General features: G+C 44.4%; 1 protein-coding gene across 1 annotated transcript in view; it reads right to left on the bottom strand.

The window, feature by feature from the left end:
* The window catches only part of TIAM2 (TIAM Rac1 associated GEF 2), a 122079-nt gene that overhangs the window by 87048 nt on the left and 11893 nt on the right, over nucleotides 1-23138 (bottom strand). Inside the window, exons 2-4 of the mRNA XM_080941549.1 lie at nucleotides 12874-12989; nucleotides 9869-11071; nucleotides 3312-3750 (exon numbers count right to left, since the gene is read on the bottom strand). Of these exons, the coding sequence (XP_080797675.1) occupies nucleotides 3312-3750; nucleotides 9869-11065 (1636 nt within the window). The 5' untranslated portion in view covers nucleotides 11066-11071; nucleotides 12874-12989. The remainder of the gene's footprint in view (nucleotides 1-3311; nucleotides 3751-9868; nucleotides 11072-12873; nucleotides 12990-23138) is intronic.

Below are 23138 nucleotides of genomic sequence, written 5' to 3'. Positions count from 1 at the left end.
ACGTGTGCATGCACGCATTCATACCGTGTTCCTCTTACCACGTTCACTACCTTCTTAAGCCTCAACATGAACCAGCAACATAGCAAAGAGCCAGGGGGAAGAGCACCAAACGGGTGCTTTATCCTGGTCATGCCATTTCACCACCTCGAGAGTGATGAGCAGTCTCTCCTCAACACAAATGAAGCTTTGTCCAAACTAGGAAGGCAGACATAATCAAATACCAAAGGCAAGAGGAGACAAAAAGGCTTATAGACAGAGCTGCTGGTCTAAACCCATCTCTCTTCCCAGACAAGGATGCCCGTGAAAACAGTCCAGCCCTTTTCTTTCAAGAAAGGCCCATCTGTCTTTATGTATGTAAAACACGTTGATCTGCGGCTCAGTCTAAAGAACGCCATGCCAGTGTAGATTTACGTTAAGTCAATACATGCACCCAAGACCAAATTCATTGCATGGATTCATGTTTCCTGTCCAGTTTACCCAATGTTGTATACTAGCAGCCATGATTTGAACCAATTTATCTAAAGAAAATTAATCCACAACCTGAGCAAAGACCAAAAGAGGTCATTAAACATCTCGACCCCAGAAATGTTCCGTGAGGACATTCCAAATTAAAACTGGTCCAAGACGCAGCATCATAGACTGGTACAGGAGTCAACCTTACCCCAGTCATACTGATTTGTTAACAGAAAGGGGTTCTGTACCTTGAAGATGGCCCTGGAGTTGACAGAAAAGAACCAACTCATGTCCAAGTAACCTTCTTCATTCAACTCAACCTTGCGGTGCAGCCATCAGCCCCACCCCATGCCTAGCAGCTCCTACTGGGATTACGTAGACATTCTCCTGGCCATATTAGCACAAAAGAGAACACAACTACTGGGCAGTGGAAGAATAAGAATAAAATAGGAAAGAACAGAAATCCCACAGTGGAAGACAAGCAATCTATCTAGGCCTCCCCTCAAATCTACCTGCTCTTGGACATCCTCAATTCATACTGTCTCTCCGCTGCCTGTGGTGGGCCTATCTTGGCACAGAGTTCATAGCATCCAAAACCCATTTGCTCTACCTTTCAAACTCGAATCTTTGCTCAGCACTGTAACCATCTGTGACATCAGGTCATAAGCTGGTTCAGTCATAATCCTTCCCTACAGAAAACCATTTCCAATGTAGCCACATGATTGCTTCAAGAATAATTTCCAAACGCTAAACATGCATATATATATACATACACACACACACACACACACACACACACACACACACACCTCTTTGTCTTCAAATGAGATTAGCCCAAATACATTAGTTCTACCATTATAATTTACAGTCTTGAAGCCAAAAAAGTTGACCTTAACATGGGGAATTCCCAAAGAGCAGAGGTAAAGACAGGAAAGCTACAGCAGGTAGCCAAGGCCGTGGACTGGATTGGATGCCTGCTTCACAGGAGGGATTTCATACCTGGTACTGCAGACTTGTTATATTTCCCTGGAGAAGTCTGTCACATGGCACCAGGGAAAAAGAGAGGGACTGCCACCTTTGAAGATATCTTTACTTTTACTTCCAACCTGTCACCCTAGAAGCATATTTCCCGTGGTCTGCAAATCAAACCCTTACACCTTTTTCCATTTACAAAATGTTTCCACAAAATTTCATAACCCATCTAGAGACAACTAAGGCTTTATTTTCCATCCCTTCAAACTTTTTACTGGATCTGATCCTCTATCCCAACTTTTTAAATGTCCTCACTCATGTATAAGAGCCTGCTCCCCTGGGGCATTAACAACTGGGTCAGTTCTTTTCTCAGCCAATCATGAACCATAAGAATCCTAACCCATAATGGGAAGCTACGGGGTCCTGGGACTTTCACACGCAGCACACGTGGTCCACTGGGGACACTTACTAGAGGACCTTATAGGTGATTAGGAAATGAAACCTACCCACCAAGGTTGGGGAAGAGATTCAGAAATTAGCAGAGAGCAAAGGAAAGCTAAGAGGGGGCACTGGGAGGGAGGTACACTAGGCAGTTCAAACCTACTGCGAACATATGCAGTCCGTGTTTCTGCTCCCTTCCCTGATGGAAGAATGGGTTGGAACATAAAATCTTGACTTCTGAGACATCCTGTCCGGTGTCTCTGATGATCACAGGTGGCCTTTTCGGAGGCTGAGGCGGGGCCTCCTGTTTGCACCTGCGCAGATCAGAGCTGTGCTCACTTTGCGGAGGCTGAGGCGGGGCCTCCTGTTTGCACCTGCGCAGACTAGAGCTGTGCTCACAGAGGCATCTCGCTGCCTCACCAGATGCTCTTCCAGCCTGCACACCCTCAGTGAGCAAAGCAAGCGCCGCTGTTAATTAGCAATGCTGGCGTGAGGCATTCTTATCCTAACAAGACCCCATTTCTGGTCTGAGAAAGACACACGGGAAAGAAGGGAGTACTAGAAAGATGGAGTGAGGTCACACTGAAAGTGTGGTACTGTCTCTCAGCATATGCTTAGCATGTCCAAGGCCCACCAACGTCAAGCAAGTGAATAAAGAAGGAATAGTATAGTGGTGGTAACAAGGGGGCTTCCGGAGTCAATAAAAGGGGTGCAAGTCTAGTCTTCTAGCTAACGCTCTGTCTAGGACAGGTTCTGCTTCCCAGGTCTGAGCATGTGCAGAATAAAAAGTACAATTAAATGAAGTATATGGGGCAGTTATTCAGGGTCTTGTCTTATCCTAGATACACCCTAAATATCCAAGAATGGCAGGGAAATTGACACAGAAAAGCCTGTAACTTTAAAAGTATAGATTTTAATAACACATACATTAAAACAGACTTAAGATTTTCAGAGCTGTGAGACAATACATCCCCAGTCTTTCAAGTCAGGGCTGGGAGAGTGGCTCAGGTCATAAAGAGCTTGCCTTGCGAGCATAAACCTTTGATCCCCATTTGGCTAAGGGGATCCCTACCTTGCATCTGATCCCCGGAATCCACATTAAAACAAACAAAAAAATATTTAGGCATAGTGATAAACTTTATAATCCCAGCGTCGGGAAGGTGGAGGCTCACCGGTCAGTTGGTTTAGCCACACTGGAGAATTCTCAGCCAGTGAGAGACTACAGCTCAAAATAAGGCAGATGGTACCTAGGGAATGACACCCGAGGCTGTCTGACATCTGGAGTCTGCGTGCATGTGCATACACATGTGCGTGTACACACATGTGCATATATACACATGCTTAGACACACAATACTTATTCATCAATGCTGATCAAACCAGCACTTTCCGGTAAGAGGACAGCTAGAGGAAGGACAAGCCTTCGATGAGCTGTGACCCACGTACCTTTCAGGGTCACCCAGTACTGCTTCCACTTCCTCCGAGCCACCAGCTCCAGTTTCCTCTCCTTCTGCAAGGTGACAAGGGGTTTGAAGAAGAGCCACCCAGCTTTCCGGACCACGCCCTGCTCCTTCTCAAAGAGCAGGTCCAGCTGTTCCAGGGAGCTGAGCGACTCGCTGCTGGACTCCACGGTCTCTGTGGACGTTCCCACGTGCTCCATGTTGGTCCTGCTCATTTCCAGCTCTCGCATGAAATTCTCGTAGATGTTCTCTCGGAGGGGATCGCCACCGCCGACTGCATGGGTGGAGTCGCTCCTGTGAGGCAGGGTCTGAGCTGAGCCCCCTGACCACAGTAAGGCAGAAGTCTGTGTGGCCACCTGCACATCCGCATTCAGTCCATCCGAGTGGCTGTCGAAGTACTCACTGCCCTCCGTGGACCTGGGTTCCTGTACACAACACAAATCACCAGCCAGCCATCAATCGCGGGCTATGGTACCCACTGCGACTTCCCTCTGTGGAGCCTCAGTGTAAAGTGGCTAAGTCCAACGATGGTGTTGCAAAGGGCCTGATAGCCACAACTCAACTTGGATTGTCACGTCTTAGAACAGAGCACAACCTTATCTCACATGTGCAAGCAGGCTCAGCTATGAAGAGTAAAATAAATGAGAAGTAGGTGGTTGTCCAAACACAGCCTGAGGTTAACACCAGACCACTTAGCTATTATATTTAAGCACTAGTGTGCTAGCTATGAATGGGTTTTCTTCTAGGAAAGAAATTGTGATCTTTTTATCCATTTTTTTCTGTGAAATCAATGATGTAGAAAACAGCCATTTTAGGGGTGAGGAAGCTAGGATTTGGCATCCTCAGACTGAACCCTACAGACCCCCCCCCCCATTCTTCTATCTCAAATGAGGTCTTCTGGCCAACAGCCCAGACTTAAGACTTCTATACATAATGATCTCCACCATCCAAATTTCCCACTTCATAGAGTAAAAATCCAAGCTTCAGGGATACATAACCCACTAGTGGCACTGCCTATGAACTGTATGTAGGTTGGCTTTTTTTTTTTAAGATTTTTATTTTTATTTAATGTGGGGATGTATCTTATGAAAAAAAGCAACCTCTTTTGTTCATATCCTTTTATTTGAATACCTGTTTTTTATTCTACATACCAAGGGACACCTAAGAAGTGGTTCGTGACTTTAATATCGCCTACAATACAAAGTCAAACACCAGCCACTCTGAATAAGCTCTGATGCTATCTCATAACCGCCACCTCCCGCTAAACCTAGAAATGCAGAGCATGCAGTCATCTGATTACAGAGCCGGGCTGCAAACACAACACAGTCACCTGGATGCCCGCCCCCCCCATGAACAGCAGCTGATAAGTGGACTAGTCACTGCTGGCCACAGTGGCTTCCACTTGTAACCCAGCATTTTGAGAGGCCATGGCAGGAGCTATGGCCTGGGTTCAGGCTAACTCATCCTAGTGAATTCCGGGACAGCCTGGGCTACAGAGCAAGAAAAAAAGTTACCTTAATAAGCAACAGTGGTAAATTCACTATCAGTGCAGAAAGCACTAGCATCCCAAATACCCAGCTCTGGTTAAAATATCTTCAAGAGAAAGGTTAAGAAGAGTCAACTCAGGGCTGGAGAGATGGCTCAGTGGTTAAGAGAACCGACTACTCTTCCAGAGGTCCTGAGTTCAATTCCCAGCAACCACATGGTGGCTCACAACCATCTGTAATGGGATCTGATGCCCTCTTCTGTTGTGTCTGAAGAGAGGGACAGTGTGTTCACATACATAAAGAAAATAAATAAATCTTTAAAAAAAAAAAAAAAAAAAAAAAGAAGAGTCAACTCTACTCAGCTGTTGGTAGGTTTCTGGAATTTCCTTATCGTCAAAATTAAAGCAAGAGAAACTGAGCCAGAAGCCACCGAAGTGGGGCTCTGTCTTGAACACTCCACCTTACAGTGATGTTGTCCTTTGGAAAATTTTATTAAAAAAAAAAAAAAAATCAGATCACGTTTACTGGCCACCTTTCATAGGAAAATTGTCACCAGGCAACCGGAGAGTGTTTTCCAGGGCCCAGGTGCTCAGAACAGAGCCCAGAACAGAAACCGCTCTTACTAATGATGCCGGCATCTTCCAGCAGCATGTTCACAGCATGTTCGGCAGGATTCCTTAGTTATACGCTGACACCTCTGCTTCAATCAAACAGCTGGTATGAGTCACTCGGGAAATTCAGAATACTTCTCTTAACTGTCACTTTGTTGATACTTTCATAAACCCCAGGACATGAAGGAATGCTCCCCCATTAGCAGTCTCACAAGGCTACTGCAGCTGTGACTCACTGGCCCCAGACACTGGGAGAATCCGTTTCCTTACAAGAACCTCAATAGGATGTTTCAAAAACCAGCAAATCTGACAGAGAGACAGACTCAAGTTACAGGTGACCAATAAACACAACTGTGGTCGAGTCTCATAAGAGGGACACTTCATGTGACAAGGTTATTTAATGTCCAGCCATTTAATAAAAATCCAAGTCTGCCCCACCCCCCGGGGGGGTTAACAGATAGCACATGTGGGTATTTTTCACCAATTCTTACACATGGGCATGGATTTCCCAGGGCTCTCATCAATACTACAAACTCTCTGTCTAGAATGCTAATTGCCGATGATAGAATCTCAGCCTAAGAATTCCTTGAAAATTACAATGCCTTTAAATGTGCCCAGACACAGTTCCTAATAATCTAATATGGATGAGAGACCGAACAGCCAACGGTGTGTGCACACGAAGCCTGAGATTCTCCCATTCCTACTCAATTATCACCCTAGGCAGTAGATGCTAAAACTCGATGACCAGGACACTAACAACCAAAGTACGGGGTAGGGAATGAAGACATCGCTCCGCAGAGAAGCAAACGCTCCATTTCACTTAGAAGTCAGAATAGTTAGACACAGAGAAACTGAGGATAAGGCTGCATAGAGGCTGGGAAATGAGAGATGGGTATGAAAGGGTAGGAACCAGCCTAGTAGGTTCCAGAGACCTCCTGCACAGTATGATGTTCCTCTGCAATATGAAATATGCTAAGGCAGTAGACTGAACAATCTCTCAATCAAGTAGAGCCAACCTGACAACTGTGTTTGGTGGTGGTTGTGTTGACTAGGTTGTTTATGATGGTCATTCTTGCTCTGTGTGTCTGTCTAGGCATCACGTTATACACACTAAACATATTCAATTTCTGCTTGTCAGCTATAACCCAATAAAGCTATACAAAGAAAAAAAAAATAAACCCGATGCCTAACTCTTTGAAAGGATTCCCCATCTCCTCCTGTGTTAGGAAAAGTACTTGCTCACACTCTAGTCCTCTTAAAAGGACTGTCCCCAAAAAGACAGTGTCAATTTAGAATAGAGGTAAGCCTTTACAATCAAAGGGCCCCAGAAACAGTCTTTGTGTCCTATATACTGTGACAAACTGCGGCAGTCCTCAGTGGTACCGTGAAACATTTCTGGCACACGGTGGGGATCATTTCCCCCACCCCTCCTTGAAGTCAAGCCTGGACTTATCCTTTGTAAGACGTTAAACGTGTCAATTCTGGGAGAGAGCTTTCAGAGCCAACACCCAGGTTTCTTCTCCATCTACGGCAGGAGCTTAGAATGTTGCTCACAACAGCTGTTCTGGCAGCCGAGGGTCCCTCAGAATTCCACAGACCCCAGATAACTGCTGACTATGATGAACACTAGTCATGAATAAGGAAATAAACTTTGGTCATCCTAAGTCACGGAGATGGGGCCAGTGGACATTGTTAACTCAGCCAAACTCATCTTGTCCTGACTCAAAGAGCACAATGCTTAGGTTCACTCTTAGGGTGAGGGTCTTCATCAGCTGAAATTAATATGGGGTGCTTACCAAGCACTCTAGTGCATGTGTCTGTCTCCTAGTATGGTATCCTTTTCATCCCTCAGTTTTAGGCTTACACACATGAGGGTTGGCTTAAAGGTCTGTATTGCAGGGGACGTTCTTTTTATGTCATCTTTTAAAGTCAAAACTAATGCCTATCAATCAAGTAACGCTTTCTGAGTCATCTCTCGGCTGTCTGGTGGCGTCAGTTTACGTGGGTGAGAGACCTGCTATTGCCTTAATGCCTTCACAGAACATAGTATCAGACTCCTCCTAAGTGTGTGTGTGTACACGTGTGCACATGCGTGTGAGTATGCATTGGGATTGTGGATTGAGCCTTGGGCTTCAAGTATGTGGGCATATGCACTGTTATACCGAACTATGTCCACAAACATCTTTTTATTCATTTGTTTTTCTTTAGGGACAGGATCTCACTAAGTCGCTCAGGCTAGCTTTGAACTCACTCTGCAGGCCAGGAAGGCCTTAATTTTCCTGCCTCAGCTTACCTCATAGTTGGGATGATAGTCCTGAATCATTATACATGACTGGGTTGCATCTATATGGGCCTTATCCTAAACTTTTCCATGAAAGGAAAAGAAATGGCTGAACATGAGGACTAGAATATTTACTACCTCCCAAAAGTCTATCTTGTTCATATCTATAAATAATCAATTATTAGGCAATCCGTAGCCAAAAATCTCTCAAAAAGCTGTCCTAATGAGTCACTTTAAAAATAAAAGTCTAAACTTTTTATCATACTATTTGACAATAATTAATAGTAGTCAATAATATCCTGGCATTAGTCTGAGGTTTTACGGATGTGGCCCCAACCTACTTCTCCACTAACTGACCCTGTGTCTCCAGGCAAACCTCAACTCCTTGATTCTTCAGTTTCCTCATCTCTAAAATTTGGAGGATTTTTTTTAGCATTATAATTCTCTTTTTCAAAATTCCGTTGGTTTTGCTCATAACTCCACATGGCACGAAATATATCTGAGTGAAGTTTGTACATGACACAGAACTTCAGTCTCCCTGTGAAGGTTAGATACTTGAATATGTTTAGTGAACAGGATCACTGTATGTTAAGTCGGGCCACAAACACAGATGAAGAAATATGTTCTAGACAAACAGAAAGGGGTACTCTATGAAGCTGTGCTTAAGGAGGCTTGGTGATCAGCAGCTGGATAAAACCAGCTCTATAATACTGGGAGCCAAAGAGGTAAGCAGGTGATGAACGGTACATCATATGCCCAAGCACTGTGAGAGGCTGAGAAAACAAGTGCCAGGAAAGAAAACCCAAAGCTCTTGGTGGTGATTTGGCTTAAGGGGCCATAACTCAAGAGCAAGCTAATTACTACCCTGAGGGATGTGAAGAGAGATCCTGGAGACAGAACAGTGGCCACCTGTCCTCCATCTCCCCTGGGAGAGAGGGTGGTGCCGGCAGACACAGGAGAAGGAAGTAACCAAAGGTAAACTTTATAAACAGGAAATGATCTACTGGGACAGGTTGTATTGTCACATGCTCTTAATGCCCATGAATTTTTTTTTTATAGTCACATAAATGTGTATCTTGCAGGGTTAAGGCAACATCTCCCTATAGACATACTACCCCAGATTCTGTTCAACTCTATGACCTCACAGAGCAAATAAAGCCAAAGACCAACTGTCCGGGGATGTAGTTCAGTGTAAGAGCCCTTGCTCAACATGTGGAAGGCAGTGGTTCCATCCTCAGCAACAAACATAAGCATGTGCATGTGAATGTGGGTGCGCGTGCGCGCGAGCACACACACACACACACACACACACACACACACACACACACACACACACACACAGGTACATTCTCTGTGGCTTATAAGTTTTTAGGAGATTATTTTTTTTAAATGAACTGACTTAAATATAAAGTAATATCACTTTAGGAAAACCTCCTTTTCTGAAATTAATGACTGTCTTCCTCACATCTGACTGAGATCCAGCAATGACCTCTGATGGCCAGTTCACTTCTTGGACCTTCAGCCAGCTCTATGCTTTTAAGAACAGTTGGACCAGCTTCAGACCCAGGCCTGTGGGAGAGCCAAGGAAATGTTAGTGCAGAACTGGGGTGCTACGGGCTCAAGGCGGTGCTGTCTGCTCTCTCCTCAGAGCCTATGCTGAAGCCTTGACCCACATAGATGGTAATGGGGGCCTTGGAGTGGGGCTGGGGTCCTGAAGGTCCTGGTGTCCTTGTAAGAAGAGAAAGAGACTACCCCCCCATTGTTGTGTAAGGACAGAATCTTCAGCAGCCAGGAACAGGCTCTACCAGAGTCTCACCACAGTGGCCCATGACCTTCCAACCTGCGGAACTATGCAGTACCAGCCTGGCTTTCAGCTACCCTATCGATAGAAATCCTCTTCCATCCTTACCCTGACCCCCTAACCCCAACCCCAGAGACACTGAAATTGGGGGCTAAGACTCAGAGTGGATGTCTGAAGCAAACTAAAAGAAAAATCCCACCAGGAAACAAGCTGTGTTGGGTCTTCTGTTAATTTCCTCCTTTGCCTGCTCACCTGAAGTTCTGGATAGCTTCAGATACAGATTTAAATAAAACCAAAACCAAAAATAAAAAATAACTTTAGGACCCCCCCACCGCCCCACCCTTTAAGCCAGGGTGTTCTCACCTGCAATTTCCTCTTCTTCCTGGAGAGGCTTCCTGTCCAGTCACTGAAGCGCCTCATTCTGGCTTTGAGGGTGTCTTTCTTAGCTGCATCCTCAGCTAAGGCTTTGGACTTGCGACACGGAAGAGTAAAGGAACTATAGTGCATGGGGTCCCTGTGATCCACCCTGGAGGGCACATCCATGTCCGATGCAAACGAGACTCTGTTGTTCAGGCTGACTTGGGAGCTGATGTAGTACTCATTGGAAGAAAGGCAGGTGCCGGAAGGTGAGCGGCACCCCAGGTTGTCATCTTTGTACAGTTCCCGGAGCGAGGAGAGGGAGGAGCTTTGGTTGAAAGTTTTTTTGGTCTCACTGGGTGGGAAGCTGCTCGGGAGGCTGGGGTCTGGAGTGCTGGGAGCCAGGAAGGAGCCGTCCACCTCACTAGCCTCCCCAGCGTTGCCCCAGGGGGAGTCGTACCAGGATGACTCGGAGCTCAGGGAGCTGCCTTTGCTGGAGCGCAGGCGAGAGTCGGTGGGAGAACGCTGGCTGGCTGGGGAGCCTGCGCCCGAAAGCCTCCTACCTTCCGGCACCGGGCAGGTTCCCGAAGCTAACGTAGGGGAGTATCTCAGCAGCTGCACAGGTCCACTGGGGTCCTCTGAGGGCCCTTTGTGAGGGTTGCCACCATTGTGGAACTCAACTCTTAAACACCCATCTAGCTTCCCCAATGTCTTGATAAGCACCCTGGGGCTCCTGCGGTCCTCACCTGGAGGGGTGGAGGCGATGCTGTCATTTCTCCCGTAGCAGGTGAGAAGGTGTCCATTGCAGTCCCTGGAGGTGATGTGGCTCGCCCCTGACTCACGGCCAACATAGTGGAAGACATTCTCGGGTAAGAAAGCACCATTATTGCCCTGGAAATCATTTCCTGGTGCATTCGCTCTGTGCTTCGAGTAGGCAGTGCCCTTTGAGACTTTACACGTGGGCCCATTGAGTCTGGTGGCGTAAGGCTGGTGACTCTTGAAGTGAGAAAGGCAGCTTCGGGCTAGGGACCTGGACTTGTAGCCTGCACCACTGCTCCCATGAGTCCAGCCATGCAAGGACTTCTCGTCTTTTGCATGGATGCTTCGTATTTTCAGAGAACATGGCTTTTGCTTAGCACCGGTGGCAGTATTGCTTTGATTCTTGGATCCTTGGAGGGTATATTGACTCTCGGAGTTCCCCATCTTAACCTAAGTTGAGAACAGTTGTACAGACATGAGCCATGATCTAAATCATACCGCAGTCAAACAAGCATTTCTAAATAATAATAATATAATGATAATTTACTCCTAAGTAGAAAAATACTGTCTGTCACGATATGAAACAGGCAGAATGGAGAGTGTGGGGTATTTCGTTCCACGCCTGACAAGATCCAAAGGAGCAGATACAAGAGTCATGTACTGAACTGCGCTAGGCAACGCTGGCCACGCTGTTAAACCCGAGGAGGCAAAAAGGTATCAGCTAAAGGAGAGAGTTCCTTCAGACTCAGTGTTGCAGAAGGATCCTTGAAGAAAGATGAAGGAAAGTCTAGACACATGGATATGCCACCAGAGATGTATCAAAGAAAGTACATTTCTATTATATAGGAATTATAATTGAGGGCAAATGTTTATAAAAAGATAAAGAGGGGGGATATGTTCTATGGAGGTGTGGGGGGAAAGGGGTGCTTCTGAGGGCCCATGCTGAGGCCTCCCTTCCCCCTGACGAAGTTCTATAGTATACACAGAACAGTATAGTATATAATAGAGTTTATAAAGGGCATGGGGAAGAGGGGTCAAAAGGGTAGTAGAGACAGAGAAAGGCAGAGAGAGAAAGAGAGAGAGAGAGAGCACGTGGAGAGAGAGGGGGGATGGGAATGGTATGACAGAGCAGGGGCAGGAAGGCCAGAGCAAGACAGGAGCAAGAGAGCAAGGAGGAGGTAAGCAGCCCCCCCCTTTATAGTGTCAGGCACACCTGGCTGTTGCCAAGTAACTGTGGGGTAGAGTGTAGACAGAATGCTTACAGCAATAACTCACATAATATTGGGAAATGGGCCTCAGGACCCCTCAGATTCCCAAGCCCTCGAATACTCGTGTCTCTGAGGGCAGTCTTTGCACATCACCAACGCACACCCTCATGCAGACCATGCTTTCCCCTCTTAGATTACACACACACAACACTTGACAGTAGGAACACTGTGGAGATTGGCGGTGCTCTGTATTTCCTCACTGAATCATTTCTGAATAACTGTCTGTGTTCAGTAACATTGTCGTTAACAAAAAAAAAAAAAAAAAAAAAAAAAAAAAAAACACATCACCTGACAGCTAGGTGAAGCTACAGGTGCAGAACCTTTGGTCCCCGAGGACTTACTGCGGTCCCCGCTCCCACATGACCACAGCCCCAGTAATGGAGCTCAGGTGTCACACATCATGAAAGTTTTTCAAGTATAAGCTAAAGAAAAGACTAGAAGGTCCCAAAAGTATGGGTCAAATTAAAAAAAGGCCTGGGAAGGAAACAAGAGCTTTTATGTGGGAGAGAAAAAACGTTTTTAGAAAGTAATTTCCAGACCTTATCTAAGACTTGCAGGCTCACTTTAGAAATGCAGTGGGAGAAAAATACATGCAAATTCACACCAGTTAGAACGTGGGTCACAGAGCAAGGTGCCGGCCTCTTTAGATTTCCTTTAAAGTTGCAGTTAGCTCAGGGAGTTGATTAGGTAAGCAAAACGCAAATTAAAATTAGCTTCAACCCGCCCCTCACCCTTTTAACGTTGATTGGCACAGGTTGGCATTTGTATTTCCTGTCAGGATTCGAGCATATTCAGCAATTTTGTTTTCATTCTTCATTCTTACACATATACTCACCAGGCAAAAATCAAGTGGACTGCTATCTGGCTGGCGGCAGCCACCAGACCCTTTAAAAACCCAGTCACTGGAGCAAATGAACCCTTTTTTTTTATTACTCCTTGGGTCATGTGCTTTATGAGAGGCCCACATATCTGAGCTGTCCTTACCTGCAGCCTGGGTTTTGCTGGGAGGAAAGTTAATGCTCAGCAGGTTTTACATGGTCTTGGGAACAATGCAGGTATTTAACAAACACAGGTGTGTGGGGCAAGTCCATGAGGTGATCCTGAAAAAGAAAAAAAAAAAAAGTGAAAATTCCATCAAGCATTTGACACTCAACTTGCAATAAGAAAAAGTAAATGGGGCTCGGTTGGCAGAGTATTTGCACATCTACAAAGCTCTGGCTGTGTTACTCAGCAAGGCTATATAACCAGGCACTTGGGTACATGGTTATCATTCGAGCACTCTGGAGGTAAAGGCAGGAGGAGGAGAAGTTGAGGGTCATCACTGACTACACAGTAAGTGTGGAATATACATCTGGGCTACCTCGGACCCTATCTCTAAAACTCAAATAACCCGGTGAGTTAATATAGGTTATCCAGAAGTAGACTACTGATGTTCAAAAATTACCTGTCAATGTCTCGGCAAGCAAAGGCACCTGCTGCCAGGCCTGATGACCTGAGACAGATCCCTGGACGCTATGTAATAGAGAGAGCTAACCCCTGACCTCTGCAAGGTGTTCACTGGCCTCCACCTGCACACCATGGCCTGCCAGCTCCCGCCTCATAAAGAAAATAATGAAAACATTAACCTGAAACAGACACCAAGAGAGTAAACGAGACATCCGTGAACTTCTTGGTTGATCAAGACTGGAGATCTAAAAGGAGCCAGACTTGGACACTCGGAGCCTGCAGCTGACGTGATGTCAGCAGCAGGTGAAGACGTTCCAATGAGTCAGGCTCATTTGTCACCACCCCCAGGAAAACAACTTTTGGGTTCTGCTGACAAGACACGAGGTTGGAATGTGCCCCCCTCCCCCTCCCCTGCAGGACAAGAGTAACTCATTGTTCTCTGTTTGGCGGAGCAATAAAAACAAAAAGGCCCGACGTAATATCACAGAATATCACAGCGGATAGTTGTGAATTAACAGAGGCTGATCTCATCCACAGGGTTGACTTTTCCTCAGGCACGCATGGGTGGGGGTCAGAGGTCAACCTCAGGAGGACAAGGTGGCCTTCTAAGGAGAGGGGAGAGCTGGGATGGGGAAATGCCACCTGATGGCATTTTGCCTAACACGAAGCCTTTATTTCCTCACAGACGTAAACGGCAAAATGAAGAAAGACATGGAGTGACCTCTGCAGCCCTGTTTCTCCCATCTAGTTTGTAATTATCGAAAAGCATGGCTAACCTTCCCCATTTTCAGCTCAGCAACATTAAGTATCCGTTGGGATGCCGTTGTCACCATCCACGTCTACAACCCTTAGCTCATGGACTAATGAGGCCACTGGTCTTCCCGCCCCCAAAGCCACTTCTCTCTCTGTGAATGTGACAGCTCCATGCATGACAGAAAAAAGAACCTCAAAATACTGATTCATCTGTGGCTTGCTTAGCAGTGTCTTCGAAGTTCCACCATGAGAGTACCTGTCAGAATCTCTTTCCTTGTTCAGGCTTCATGACATTCCAGTGGGTGTATGTGTGTGTGTGTGTGCGCGTGTGTGTGTGTGTGTGTGCGTATGTGTGTGTGTGTGTATATGTGTGTGTCTATGTGTGTATATGTGTGTGTATGAGTATATATGTGTGTATATGTGTGTATGTATGTGTATATATGTGTGTATGTGTGTCTATGTGTGTGTTTATATGTGTATGTATGTGTATATTGTGTATGTGTGTGTATATATGTGTATATATGTGTATATGTGTATATATGTGTGTATATGTGTGTATGAGTGTGTATGTGTGTGTATATATGTGTATGTATGTGTATATATGTGTATATGTGTGTATATGTGTGTATATATGTGTGTATATGTGTGTATATATGTGTATGTATGTCTATGTATGTGTATATGTGTGTATATGTGTGTATATATGTGTATATGTGTGTATGTGTGTATATATGTGTGTATATGTGTGTATATATGTGTATGTATGTCTATGTATGTGTATGTATGTGTATATATGTGTGTATATGTGTGTGTGTGTACAAATACACTCTTCTGATCTATTCACTTCCTGATAGACATCTGAGTTACTTCTACCTCTTGGCTGACAGGGATATTGATGCTGTGAGCACAGGTGGGCAAATATTGCCTTCTCTCAGTCCGCTTCAGTATGAAGTGGGAAGTAAACCTGACTGACAAAGTGGTTCTAATCCTTTAAAGACCCAGCTGCTTTTTATACACATCATTTCCATTGTTATCAGGAATTGGCTTTCACCTCCGAACCCAGCAATAACAGTGACGTCACCCACAGGTGACAGAGACCCGCACATCTGTTGCCCTGGCAATGGCCATACATTCCCAGCATCCATTTGGTTTACCTCCCACCTTTACTTGTGAGAGGTAACATTACAGCCTAAATAAAAGGCAGGCCCTTCCTGCCTCCTTCTTTCTTCTCTCTTTTCCCCCTTTGTCTCTGTTGCCCCCCCCCCCATAAACCTCTCCCACGTGGAACTGCATTGGCTGTGGTCTGTCCAGACATGAGCCACAATTCTATGACAACAATTTTCCATCCCCAGCAACTCAATTTCACACCCTTCTGCTGTTCTCAAGCTGCGCCTCTCATCTTGTGCGGTCTGGCCCTTGAACATCCCCAGGGAGGGTTGTATCATGACTTACAAAGACAGGGGAAGTGACTGGCACTGGACCCAGGTTCTTCTAACTACAATCTAAGCCACGCCTCCTGGTTACCTCTCTCCTTGCAAACACATTTTACACTGGAGGTGGGCTGGGGGGGGGGGGTAAAGTCAAGGGCACAAGCAGCAAACTTAACAGCTCCTTTGAACTTCTTAAAATGAAGGCTAACATCTAATTAATGAGGCTGAAATGCAGCCTGCTACACGACTCCCACCTGCCTTACTGTGAGCCATTCCCCTATGTATACCAAAGAGAGCCCAGTAACAGGAAGACTGGCACAGAGCCTGGTCTCTGAAGTTCACACCTTGAGCTGTTGGTTTGCTCCCTGGAGCACTTTGTGTATTTAAACTTAGGGAGGTGAAAAGGGACACAGAAGCTCCCAGCTATTGGCTCTTGGACCTTCTCAATTGGCGAAGGGAATGGGCTTCTGTGTTCAATACTTTGGTCATTCCATGATGACCCAAAGGAGATGGACTCCTAGGTCTCTGTTGGCCCCTTGGATCCAACAGCACCACACAGGGTACTCATGACACACACACACAGTCAATGCGAGGCCCACTGTCAAGAGAGTCCTGGATACACGGTAAGAGCTCAGAACAGCAGGAGAGGACTATAAAGTAGAAATCCTTGCTGCAGCAGCCTGAGACTGGAAGGTAGCTCACTAAGCAGGACAGAAGAACAAAGGGTGATGTAGTTCAGCTGCTATTTATCCAATGTGCACAGGGCCCTGGGCTCATGACCCTAGAAGCCCCACAAACCAGGTGTGGCAACTGTAACCCCAGCACTCAGCAGGTAGAGGTGGACATATCACACGCCCACGGCCATTCTCCACTACACAGCAGGTCTGGGGCTAGCCTAGACTACATGAGCCTTTGAGGCACAAGGATGTTAACAAAATATGCCATGAAGATTGCCGATAAAGACAGCAAACGAGACATTTCAAATAGAAATGTTAAAATAACAATGAACCATGGAAAACGCCATTTTAAACTTTGAATTTAAACTTCTTATCGGGATGGGAATCTCTTAAGTGAAGTAAGACAAATAGAACCAACACATAAGCCCTAACTTTCCTGGCTCCCAGAGCCACTAAGAATTCCTTTTCCTTTTTTTTTTTTTTTTTTTTTAAGCAATGGTGTTTGCCTTATCAGCTTGTAAGCCTGCCCAAAGTACATTAGAAACCACCTTTTAATCTTATTTTCCAAGAAATGAGGTTCATGGGGCTGGAAAGACAAGACAGTGGTTAAGGAATCCTGTCTGGAGCCTGGAGTTTCGCTCCTAGCAGCAATATCAGGTAACTCATACCTGCCTGAAACTCTAGCTCCAGTACATCCAATAATACCTCTGGCCTCTGCAGACAGCAGTACGAAATGCACACAGCCACAGGCACACACATGCATAATAAAAATTAGTAAAAATAAATTATTTTTAAAAGGACTATTTAAGACCTCTTTGAATGATATTCTCTTGAGAAGTCTACATATATCCACAGTTAAGTGTGTACTTTTCCCCCCAAAATACCTCTCAAATGTTCCCTTAGCACAAACACTTAAATCTATATTAACACTCTTTTAAAAAATATTTATTATTGTATACATGTGAACAGGATGTGCATGCCACAGCACACATATGCACGTCAGAGAAGAAAGTCTATTCTCTTTTTCCAGCTTCATGTGGGTTCCAGGGATCAACCATGGTGGGGAGGGGCTTTTCTTCCTATACCAAGTCGTCCTGAAATATTTTCCTGCTATGCAGGCAAGAATCCCAACTACACTTGAGTAGAAGTCTCTGTGCCAACAGGTATATTTCCCGCTGCCTCTCCTGATGCCCAACACTTTACTAATTAAAAGAAGGAAGGGAGAGAAAAAGAGGGACGGGTGGAGGAATGGAATCAGGGGGTGTAGGGAAGAATGAATGAACAAAAGAAAGAAAGGAAAGAAAGAAGAAAAGAAGAAAAAAAGGGGCAAAGAAGAAAGAGAAGAGATTTTAATTTCAATGAAATGAGGTCTATGTGTCTTGGGCTAGCCTTGAATTCTACAAGGATGATCTTAAACCTCTGGTCCTCCTGCCTCCACCTCCCAAAGGCTGGGATTACATGGTTGTATCTGTAATGTACCATGCCCAGTTTATGTAGTGCTAGGATCAAACTCAGGGCTTTCAGCAAGCTAGGTAAGAATCCTACCCACTTAGCTCCATGTCCAGCCCCTTAATTATTTTTATTATTTAATTTATTTTATTACTGTGACCCTATCGTTCACTAAAACTTTGCCTCAAAGCCTGAACTGTGGGCTCACAAGAAGCACCCTGAAAACACCTATGGGATTGATGAAGGCAACTCCAAGCATAGAAGACTGATTCTGACGCAGATGGAAGGCAAGATTTCTACCTACTGGCTATGTTCAAAAGACAGACTCATAGACCCTCAGGGATGAGTCTTCTTTACATAGGCAGGATAGTGCAGAAAGGAGGGGTAAAGGAAGCCAACAGCTGTACACGTGCTGATAGAGGCAAATTCGGAACAGCTGTTCAGTGCACCTGGCCAATTCCAGCTGTTTAACACACCTGGTCAACTCCACCCACCAGAGAAGAAACAATTTAAAAAAAAAAAAAAAAAAAAAAAAAAAAAACAGCAGCAACATCTAAGAAACATTCATTGACAGACAATGTAGCTCCTGAGAGATACTATGTAACTATTGTCCTGATGACTTTGACAAAGGCATTTCCTTATCATGCTTCAGCTGTTTTTTTTTTTTTTTATCCAAAAAGAAGAGACTAAATAAGTCAAAGTTTCAGCAACCTCTGGCCCACAACTCCCTTACAAAGGCAATTTTACATTATTTGAGTTTTAGAACTCTTTTGGTAGAAAAGAAAATGAAACCAAAGTAATAAAACAATAAAAAATGAATAAAGGTCCCGTAAACTTAAGAAATATATAGTCAGAGGCCTCAAACTTGAAAATAGGCCAAAATCTCTATGAGATTAAACCACAGTGGAACATGAAGGCATAAGCTGCAACAGTACTCATTCAGGACCTGATACACAGTGAGGCCTACAGTTCATAGGGACATAATGTAGGCGAAGGTTCTGTGAAATGCAAAGATCAATAAAACAGTTTATATGCCGTGCACAAAGGTTCACCAAATTATCTTCATTTATTAGATAACAATAATATTCTGATTTCTAAAATTAGTCACAATCTCATGAGAGTTAAAAAGAAATCTTTCTATTTCATCCTGTCTCAAGTCATAGGAATGTATCAGGCAGTGTTTGAAGCTAAAATCACAAACAAGAAGGGAAGGGGCTCTCTGGTTTTTAAACTATGATCAATTACCATATTAAAATGTCAACAAACATATACAGCTTTACAGACAGGGCCATCAAAATTGCAATAACCACCGTGAGGGACGGTAAACCAGATAAAAACACCTTTTATGGTGTTTTAGTTAGGGTTTTGCTGCTGTGAACAGACACCATGACCAAGACAAGTCTTAAAATGACAACATTTAACTAGGGCTGGCTTATAGGTTCACAGGTTCAGTCCATTATCATCAAGGGAGAAACACGGCAGCATCCAGGCAGACATAGTACAGGAGGAGCTGAGGCTTCTACATCTTCATCTAAAGGCTGCTAGTAGAAGACTGACTTTCAGGTAGCTAGAGTGAGGGTCTTAAGCCCACACCCACAATGACACATCTACTCCAACTATTAGGGCCACACCTTCTAATAGTGCCATTCCCTGGGCTGAGCATACACAATCCAGCACATTCCACTTCCTGTCCCCCATAGGTTTGTTCAAATACATGAGTCTATGGGGGCCATAACTAAACATAGCACAATGCAAAATACATTTAGTCTAATATCAAATGTCCCTGTAGTCTATACAAGTCTCAACAATTTTAAAACTCCAAAGTTCAAGGTCTCTTCTGAGATTCATCCAATCTCTTAACTGTGATCACCAAAGCAAGACAGCTGTGCAAACTCCAAACTCTGTATCTCTATGACTGATGTCAAAGTGGTCTTCAGATCTCCAACTCTTTGTTGTTGTTGTTGTTGTTGTTGTTGATTGCAACAAACTTCTTTTCCTGGGCTGGTTCCACTCCCTGTAAGTAGCTTTCCTCAGCAGATAGGGCACGGCTCTGACATCTCAAAAATCTTAGAGTCTCCGAGGTAGCTTCAATGTTACAGCTTCTTGTTTCAATGTCTGGGATTCACACATGATCTTCTGGGCTCCTCCAAAGGGCTGTCATCACTTCTCCAGCTCAGCCCTCTGTAGCAGTCTAAGCTCACACTGATCCACTCCACTGTCGCTGCTGTTCTTGGTGATCATCCCATGGTACTGGCATCCCAGTATCCTGAGGTCTTCCACTGCAACAAAGCTTCACCAATGGCCTCTCATAGGCTCTCATCATGGTGCAAAGACTCAACACCTTTGCATGACCCCTTCAGTCCTGGGCCATCAGCTGTAACTGGGTGCACCTTCCCAATGGCCTCAGCTGCTCTTCATGACCCCTTCATGCCTTCAAAATCCGTATTGTCTGGGTGAGTCTTACACATTAGCAAGTACAGTTGCAGCACAAGGTACATCTCTGGCCATCTCTAGAACACAGCTTCTTTGTGCTCTCAGAAAACACTCCCCCAGAAGATTTCACCTGAGTGACGCTGGTCTCTTCTTAATCACTACTAATTTAGCTCCAGTTAACCTGCATCAATTGTCCCAGTAGTTCCTTCTATTGTTGACTCTAAAGTCAGAGTCACATGGCCGAAGCCGCTTGCAGGAGTTGGAACATGCCTCCCCCTTCCCCCTTGTTCTATTACATTATCACCAGCTTTCTGCCTTCCCACTCCTTCACAGCCTAAACTTGGCTGTCCTGGATCCTTCTCTGAAGATTGACCTTGAACTCAAGAGATCTGCTTGCCTGTCTCCTGGGATTCAAGGTGTGTATCATCATACCTGGATTAAAACTCTTGTCTCAAAGTCCTACTCCCTTAGTCTGCTATCTCCTAGAACACAGGATTCAGCCCCATTTCACTTCCTGGTGCGAACCATACATTTTATATTTTTCCGTTCTAAGCTTGCTATGCTTATTTAAAATGCTCTTCATGATCCTTAACCAGAGAACAAAGTCTCTGATGGGCTTTTCTGAGACTTCCTTTGTCAATGCAATTAATATAAATCTCTTTATCTCTCTCTGGGCACTTACCTCAAAGATGTTCCAACATATAATGACACATGCTCTGCCATGTTTATAGCAGCCTTATTTATAATAGCCAGAAGCTGGAAAGAACCTAGATATCCTTCAGTAGATGAATGGATACAGAAATTGTAGTACATTTACACAATGGAGTACTACTCAGCTATTAGAAACAGTGACCTTATGAAATTCCTAGGCAAATGGATGAATCTAGAGAATATCATCCTGAGTAAGATAACCCAGTCACAAATGAACAGACATAATATGCAGTCACTGATAATTGGATACTAGCCCCAGAAAGCTCTGAATACCCAAGAAACAACTCACAGAACAGACCGAATGAAGTTTAAAAAAAAAAAAAAAAAAAAAAAGCCAAAAAGTGGAAGCTTCAGTCCTTCTTAGGAAAAAAAAAGTGTATAGCATCCACTCACCTAGACCTTAAATTATTAATAATTCAAGAGCTAACAATGTAGCCTTGTGGCAATTCTTGGTATTTAAAAATCACTGCTTAATCTTCACACACCAAGAAAACTTTGACTATTTCCATGTTATGTTTTATTTTATGTGTACTTTATGCTCATTGTAACTAGTAAGATTTCAATGCATACTATCAAACCTTTAAAAAAACCAAACGCTGACTGTTGTTAAAAGTCACAGAACACTATATTCATATAGTTTTATGCAAAAAATGCTTTTAAAAATCTGTACATTTATCTCTGTTTCTTTAAAATAAAGTTGTTTAAATTTTTTTAAAAATCTCTTTATCTTAGGCTTGGGTAGACTCTTCAGACAAGGGTAAAAAGCAGCCGCATTCTTCACCAAAATACCACAAAATAGTCTCTAGGCCATGTTCTGAAATTATTCTCCTCTAAAATCTCTTGCGCCAAGTCTGCACAGTTCAAATCATACTCAGCAATAAAGTCTTCCACATTCCTACTAGGATAGCTGATTAAGCCCAACTTAAAGCATTCCACAGCTTTCCAAAGTTCCCACATCCACATTTCTCCAAACAAAAGCATGGTCAGGACTATCACAGCAATACCCTAGTCCCTGGTACCAACTTAGGGTTTTACTGCTGTGAACAGACACTATAACCAAGGCAAATCTATAAAAGACAGCATTTAATTGGGGCTGGCTTACAGGTTCAGAGGTTCAGTCCATCATCATCAAGGCAGGAGCATGGCAGCATCCAGGCAGGCATGGTGCAGGAGGAGCTGAGAGTTCTACATCCTCACCTGAAAGCTGCTAGTAGAAGACTGACTTCCAGGCAGCTAGGGTGAGGGTCTTAAGCCCATGCCCACAGTGACACACCTTCTCCAGCAAGGCCACACCTAATAGTGTCACTCCCTGGACCAAGCATATACAAACCATCACACTTGGAAATTTTTTAAGATTTACCTAATCATTTGCCTTCAGAATGAGGTACACTGATGGCTAAAGTCTCTACTGTCGGTAGTAGACAGAAACGGGTAGTAGAAACGGGTGCAGGACAGAATAGGAAACAAGACAAAGAAACAAAACTAAACTTGGACCATTGCATCTTGGGGCTGAGTCAGGCCCACAGGTAGACAGATGGGGCGGAGTTACTAGCGGTAAGGAGGTCTGGGATTGAATGGTGGGGTGAGCAGAGGGATGGTCAGGGCCACTGAACCAAGGCAGATTTCTGGCTGAGTGAGACAGTAAAACTCATGGTCTTCCCACAAAGAGACACCACCAGGCTCCACAGTTCCAAAGAGATTAGAAAGCTGAACTCGGCTCCCCATAGTCAACTCCCCATAGTTGGTGGTGAATCCCTCAGCCAGAGCCAGGAGCCAGATAAGATAGAAGGTCACCATCACTAGCTACCATGAGGTTGGCTGACATCCTTTTATTTGGATCAGGCCCCAGAGATGTTGCAGCCACTCAGAAGAAGACGAGGATCAGAGTTTGGTCTGGTTTGTGTCAGAGAAGCTGAGGGAAGACTTACTCCCATCTGGTATGGACTTAAGGCGTTGGGGGAAGGTACCTACCCTTTTTGAATTTCATGTTCCCCATTTGCGAATAAAAATAAAGCTATCTGGCACGGATGGAGAGTCGGGTATGGAAATGTATATGAACATACCTAAAAAAATATGACTACCATCATCTGTAAGCTACTAATTTTGTGTCGTGTGGTGTCAAATCTTTTGTCATTTGTCATTTCAGATCTATCACTGATTGTGACCTATTAATCATTAACTATATTTACACACAAGTTCATGATTTTCTAAATTGTACTATTAGTATGCTGATTTTTGTCAATTCCCCGTCCCCCAATATCACAGCATATAAAACATAGTTTACAGTAGGAATCAAAAGCCCAAGAGAACAATGCACCAAGCTATGCACTTGAATAATTAGATCCTTGTA

The sequence above is a fragment of the Micromys minutus genome (assembly GCF_963924665.1).
Source record: "Micromys minutus genome assembly, chromosome: 30".
Lineage (NCBI taxonomy): Eukaryota > Metazoa > Chordata > Mammalia > Rodentia > Muridae > Micromys > Micromys minutus.
Note: the sequence above shows the minus strand (reverse complement) of the source record. Positions and strands in the feature narration are given on the sequence as shown.